Source organism: Excalfactoria chinensis, unplaced genomic scaffold, assembly GCF_039878825.1.
Source record: "Excalfactoria chinensis isolate bCotChi1 unplaced genomic scaffold, bCotChi1.hap2 Scaffold_72, whole genome shotgun sequence".
In the NCBI taxonomy this organism is placed as follows: Eukaryota; Metazoa; Chordata; class Aves; order Galliformes; family Phasianidae; genus Excalfactoria; species Excalfactoria chinensis.
The window spans coordinates 118632-125731 of record NW_027315712.1 but is presented as its reverse complement, the minus strand read 5'-3'; the positions used below and the strand labels follow the sequence as shown (position 1 = coordinate 125731).

Below are 7100 nucleotides of genomic sequence, written 5' to 3'. Positions count from 1 at the left end.
AAGGACTGTCACTCTCTGCTCTGCATTGCTACAGCCTCACATGGAGCACTGGGTGCAATTCTGCGCAACGCACAGCAGAAAGTACATCAAACTATGGGAGGGTGTGCAAACGAGGGCACTGGAACTAAGAGATCTGAAGTTCAGAGTTTCAGTGCGATGGACTGCTTGTACAGATTGGGCCCTTCTCACATCCCACATCCCATGATGAGACACAGAACACACACGGGACATGAACCTTACAGTGTCCCTGCAACCCATGCAGAGCCTGGGATCTTCTGTCCCTGTGTCTTTCATTTGATATCATACAAATTTCCATCCCAGCGCCCTAGGAAGGGCCCTGAGGCTACATGAGGGATAGGATCTCCCTTCCAAGGTCTGAGAATCAGGTCATGGCCTTTTTGCTTCATAAGACAAAGGACTGGTTTCTCAGCAACTGAGCCACCATGCCAGTGCCTTTCATTGCTTGCAGACATATCTTCCAATTATCTTCTCTAACTAGACCCTTGGGAAGCTTGCTTGTTAATGTTCCTCAATGGGCCCATTAATACTCCAAGAAACTTCACTGTTACTTCTGCCTTTGTCTTGTTGAGCACTCTGTGCAGTCTTCTCTCTGCACTGGAGGTTGATGGACTCAGCATCAAATGCGCCCTGGGGCCCATTATAACCTAAAGAGCCTCCTGTGCCTTGTGCCTTCCTGTCATCTTCTTCAGGTTTTCAGAACTTGTTCAGCAAAATGGAGAGATATCTGGACATAGCTTAAAGAGGAAGAATCCAGCAGTCATTTACTGCCTATTTATTTATAGTTGGGTATAAACAAGTCTTTAAAGCATCACTGTGCAACTGATATCAATCCAGGATGCCCCCTGTAAGTTCTATTCTGTTACTCTGTGGACAAATGTCCTTCTAAACCTTTCCATCCCATTTCTGCTCACACTGGCCCCATGGGACTTGCATCACTTTTCCTCAAATCACACTTCTCCTCTGCAGCCACCCACTCAGTGTTAAACCTGCTTTGGACCAACTCCCACTGGCTTTCCACAGAGAAACAGCGGCACATGGAAAAGATTTCTTTTATCTTTTGGCCAACAAACAGAAGGAAAAAGTGATGCAACTGAATGAACAGGAAAATACACTGAACAACTGCATGCCTTGTCCAAGCTGTGTCTATTGAGGTTTGTCTTTCTCAGGGAATAATTGTACAAGAAATGAGTTAGACACAGATAGGATGGGATAGATAGAATCACAGTGAAGGAGTTGACAACAGATTCCATCAGACTTTTGAGGAATGGCTCAAATTCCAGTAATCTCCCTGGGATAAATCAGCCTGTAGTTGGGAGGTACCAGCTTAAAACTGAACAGGAGTTGTGAGTATTTCAGACACTGGGAAGGATTAACACATTCTCATTGATTTCTATCTTTGTCTTCAAATCTTTTTTCACTTTTACTGACATTAATGAACATCTTTCAGACTTCCTTCCTTAAAAAAATAAAGAAAAACTAAAAGAAAAAGAAAAAAGAAAAAGAAAAAAGAAAAGAAAAGGAAAAAGAAAGAAAAAGAAAGATAAAAAAAAAAGAAAAAGAAAAAGAAAAAGAAAAAGAAAAAGAAAAAGAAAAAGAAAAAGAAAAAGAAAAAGAAAAAGAAAAAGAAAAAGAAAAAGAAAAAGAAAAAGAAAAAGGAAAAGAAAAAGAAAAAGAAAAAGAAAAAGCAGGGAGCATAAAAAATAATAAAGAAAGAAAGAGGATAGGGAAAGAAAAAGGGAAAGAAGGAGAAAGGGGAAAAAGATAAGAAAATGGAAAAGGAAAAGGAAAAGGAAAAAGAAAAGGAAAAGGAAAAGGAAAAGGAAAAGGAAAAGGAAAAGGAAAAGGAAAAGGAAAAGGAAAAGGAAAAGGAAAAGGAAAAGGAAAAGGAAAAGGAAAAGGAAAATAAAAAAGGAAAAGGAAATGGGAAAAGGAAAAGAAAAGGAGAATGAAAGAAAAAGAAATTGAAAAAGAAAAAGAACGAAATAGGAAAAGGAAAAAAAAAAAAAAAAAAAAAAAAAAAGGAAAGGGAAGGGAAGGGAAGTAAAGGAAAGGGAATCATAGAACCATAGAATTACCCAGGTTGGAAAAGACCTTGAAGATCATCAAGTTTAACCACAGCCCAACCATAAAGGGAAAGAAAAGGGAAGGGAAGTGGAAGGGGAAGAGAAACAGAAAGCAAGAGGGTAAAGGAAAAGGAAATAGAAAGGGAAAAGGAGAAGAAAAGGAAAAGGGAAGGAGAAAGGAAAAGAAAAAAGGAAAAGGAAAGGGGACAGGAAAGGGAAAAGGACAGAAAAATAAATAAACAAACGAAAGATCCATTTGTGTCTCTCACATGGCCTGGTGCCTGTTTTGCCTTCACATTCCCCACCAGCCCTTCCTTGCCGGTGAGTACGAGATTCAGTAGAGAACCTCAGAGGGCATTGGCACTGGCACTGCTGTCTGTGTCCCTGAACCTGAAGGCATCTGTGTTCTGCAAACACAGTTCTGGAAAACATCGTAAATACAGGAAAAAAAAAAAAAAAAAAAAAAAAAAAAGACTCAAAATCTCCTCAAAGACTCATGTTTGCAGCTCAAAATGAAACAGGACTCATGAGATTTTCTCATCTTGAGAAGGGTTAACACATTTTCAATGATTTTTATCTTTCTCTTCAATTATTTGTCTCAGTTTTATTGACATTTATGATTGTCTTTGAAGCTTACTGCCTCAAAATAAATAAATAAATGAATAAATAAATAAATAAATAAAAAGAGATCCAATTGCATCTTCCACATGGCCCGATGCCCCTTTGACCTTCACAATTCCCACCAGCCCTTCCTTGCTGATGTGTATGAGATCCGGCAGAGAACCTCTCCTCTTTGGTTCCTCCATGGCTTAGTCAAGAAGCTGCCATCTGTGCTCTCCACGGATCTGCTGGATGGCACATGCCCTGCTGTGCTGTCCCTGCAGCAGATACTGGAGTGAAAAAGGCCCCCTAAGGGGACAAGGGCAAGAAAACATCCGGCTCCCATCTGTTTGCAGAGGGCACCTTCCACTTGCTTTCCCTGATCAGGAAGACAGGAACAGACACTGTTGGTCTCCTCTGTTTGCCATTTCCATTAGCTCTGACCTGGCTGCTCTGCCATCCCCAGGTAGAGCTCAGTGCACTCTCACAGAGGGCAGACACACTTCCTGGTCTTCTTGCCCATCCATCATAAAGATTCTGTATCCCCATTGTGCTACAGTGCATTTGTGGAAGCCCTTAAACTCTACCTGTAGTCCAAACAGGAGCTCAGGCCTGCGGCTCTACCAAGATTTCTAGCTTACTGTGTGTTGGTGTTTGCATTCCTGCAAAAACCACGGAAGTAAACATTCTACTTGGAAAGCATCACTGGACATAGCCTGACTGGATAGCTCATCTATGGTATTAGTGTGCAGAAGGTGGCACAGAAGCATTAGACCCATTGTGGGTCTTGGTGTTGACGTAGCAACACGGACACACCACGGGCATGGCTTTCCTAAAGGCCCTGTGCTGCATTTGCAGCTGCATGTGAGTGTGGTGGAAAAGAAGAGACATAACACTAGGCTGCTTCTGATGTCATTCGGCTGAGAGTCCATGGAAAATCGAGGTTTTTTCTGATGAAGAATAAAGACGTATGTTAGCTTTGTATTGCCTTGAGCTCCAGATTATGCAGCAGATGGAGAAAGGAGAAAGATCTGGCTCCTTTTTTGTGAGCTCATCCATTTAGTCAGCTGAGTAACTCTTCATGCTCCATGGGGACCGGAGAAAAATGCACATTGAGGTGCCCTAAATGCTGGGGTCTATTGTCAATTAGGATGGTCAAGAATGCCTCTATTGCCTCTCTGGCCCTCAGCTGATGCTCAGGAAGGAGGTGTCTGTCTCAGGGATTTCCCACACAGTTTACAAGCACTGACACACATCCAGGAGCAGCCCAGGCACCTTGGGCATCACCCAGTCTGTGTGTGAGCAACTGCCTCCGTGCTGAAGGACCGAGGACTCAGAGCAGGAGCTCACATGCAGGCAACTCCTTGTGCACATCAGAACAGAATCACAAGATTCCCAGCTGCTGTGTGTCCGTAGGGAGCTGAATCCTATTTCTGGCCCTATTTCTTTGCAGGTAGAGTTGAGGCGCATGCAGTACCTCAGCTGGATCACTGCCCTGCACAGAAGTCCAACCCTTCCCGTCCTTGTCTGTGTGCTGTATCTGCTTCAGCAAACACTACCTAGTAGGACTCCCCATATATCTAGATTTAATCACTGTCCACTGGACATCTGGTGTTTAATTCATCAGATTTCAAAGCACAGTCATGATGCTGTTGTCTTTCAGGAGCTGTTGGCCATGAAGATCCAGGGACATCTCAGGGGAGATGAGCGGGAAAGATAAACATGACATCATTGGCTGCTGAACTGGGGCGCAGGAAGCTCATAAAAGTGGGCAGCGCTGCAGACAGAAAGTTGTGCCAAGAAAGTTGTGCCAGAAAGTTGTGTCTCCTCTCAGGGGAGACGAGTGGGAAGGATAAACATGACATCCTCTGCTGCTGAGCAGGGCTGGGCTCCTGGGACACAGGGAGCTCATACAAGTGGGCAGCGCTGCAGAGGGACAGCTTTTTCCAGGTGCAGCTCTTGTGCACAGAACAGCCTGCAGGTGACAGGTGAGGAGAGAAAGGGAAGAGAGCTTGCAGGATTTGTCTGCTGTGAGCGGACTGTGAGCTCAGTGCAGGAGCATTGCTCACAGATCACGACACGGTAAGTCTCAATGCAGGCCATGCAGCTGCTTTTCATAGAGGGATAACTAAACTGAGACATCCCATAGCTGATCTGGTTGCAGGCATTGCATGTTTTTTAATGTGGAAAAGGACTTCTGCTCCAGCTGAGGACTTGTGTGCTTCAGCGTCAGAGCACAGCCCTGTCCCAGCACGGCTGCAGGCTGTGCATATAGGGCTGCAGGCGGGTGCCCAGGGCTGTCCTGCAGAGCAGGGTCCCTGCTGTGCCCCAGGGGCTGTGTGCCGGCTATGGGACTCTGCTGCCTGCCAGGCTCAGCACTCAGCCTGCCCGGGGAGCTGCCCAGGGCGCTGCGGGGAGACGTGTGGGGGGAAGGAGCCCCCCGGCAGGGCTTGTGCTGCCACAGCTGCTGCCTGGGGCAGGGGATCACAGCTCCACTGCACAACAAAATGTTTCCTAGGGCCCTATGCAAAAGGAAAGACAAAGCAGGGGGTTACCATGTCCCGTTCTTAGGGAAGGGAAGAAGATTGGAGGCAAAAATCTAAAAGGGTCTGTCAACTCTAAACACAGCTCTGAGACTCCCCAGTAATTTTTCAGTTCGTCTGTTGTATTAACAGTCACACTGGTTGTTCTTTCAGCCTCTCGTTCCTTAAAAGACGCAGTCATTTTCTGTTCTCATAGTTGTTTTGTGCAGACCTTAATAGTAAACTTGTCCTGTAAACAGGCTGATTTCTCTGGGACAATCTGATATGCACAGAGTCTGGGGCTGAAGTCTTGAAGAGCAGCTGCAGAAAAGAGGAAAATATGCAGGCAGCTGGGATACGATTAGGAAATGAGATGAGGGAAAGAGCTCCACAGTCTTCTACTCCTTAAGGGATGGTGAAGCTCATAAAAATAAATTCAAACTTTGGAGTTAAATGATCATTTTCAAAAGGGAAAGGATAACTTATATATTACAGCAGGAGTGTCTCTGAGAATGGTCTGGACTTGTCATTATCTTCTGCACTCTGAGCAGGACTCCAAGCCCAGCAGCAGCAGATGCCCAACAGCAGCTCCATCAGCGAGTTCCTCCTGCTGCCGTTGGCAGACACGCGGCAGCTGCAGCTCCTGCACTTCTGGTTCTTGCTGGGCATCTACCTGGCTGCCCTCCTGGGCAACGGCCTCATCAGCACAGCCGTAGCCTGCGACCACCGCCTGCACACCCCCATGTACTTCTTCCTGCTCAACCTGGCCCTCCTCGACCTGGGCTGCATCTCCACCACTCTCCCCAAAGCCATGGCCAACGCCCTCTGGGACACCAGGGCCATCTCCTACGCAGGATGTGCTGCACAGCTCTTTTGCTTTGTCTTCTTCATCTCAGCAGAGTTTTCCCTTCTCACCATCATGTCCTATGACCGCTACGTTGCCATCTGCAAGCCCCTTCACTACGGGACCTTGATGGACAGCAGAGTTTGTGCCACCATGGCAGCAGCTGCCTGGGGCGCTGGGGTTCTCAATTCCCTGCTGCACACTGCCAGTACGTTTTCACTGCCTCTCTGCCAAGGCAATGTTGTCAACCAGTTCTTCTGTGAAATCCCCCAGATCCTCAAGCTCTCCTGCTCAGAATCAAGTCTCAGGGAAGTTGTGTTTCTCATTTTTACTATCAGTTTAGACTTTGGGTGCTTTGTTTTCATAGTTTTGTCCTATGTGCAGATCTTCATGGCTGTGCTGAGGATGCCCTCTGAGCAGGGGCAGCACAAAGCCTTCTCCACTTGCCTCCCTCACCTGGCTGTGGTCTCCCTATTTATCATCACTGGCATGTATGCCTACCTGAAGCCCCCCTCTGTCTCCTCTCCATCCACGAACCTGATGGTGGCAGTTCTGTACTCAGTGGTGCCTCCAGCATTGAACCCCCTCATCTACAGTATGAGGAACAGCGAAGTCAAGGATGCGGTGAGGAAAGTGATGACCAGATGTGTTTCAAAAGCAGTGAACTGCCCATCTTTTGGAATTCTGTTACCATGTTCAAACCCCCCCTTGCCCAGGTTCTAGCGAAACCCCACTAGGGCCAAGAGGACCACCGTGACTCATCAAGAAAGGTGGCAAAATGGAGTTTATTAGGAGTAATCAACATCTTATATACCTTAATTACTTCATCTACGCCCCCTAAGGTGCATGTTTGAAATGAGTGCCCAAGGTACATCACAAGGTGGGGGACAGAAGAGGGGGGGCTACTACCACCGTAACATCCTGAAATCCTCGCGTTAGCCTGCAACACAGGTGTTACGTATAAACATACCTATATACGTATATACACATAGAATCACTGACTGCACTCCCCCAGCATCAGATTCCCTTGTGGTACACACTGGACGTCCC

General features: G+C 46.3%; 1 protein-coding gene across 1 annotated transcript; it reads left to right on the top strand.

Moving 5' to 3' along the window:
• The first annotated feature begins 5768 nt into the window (after positions 1–5768).
• Positions 5769–6773, top strand: LOC140265219 (olfactory receptor 14C36-like). The gene has a single exon (XM_072361119.1). The coding sequence runs from the start codon at positions 5781–5783 to the stop codon at positions 6771–6773; it is 993 nt and encodes a 330-aa protein (XP_072217220.1). The 5' UTR covers positions 5769–5780.
• Positions 6774–7100: the final 327 nt, after the last annotated feature.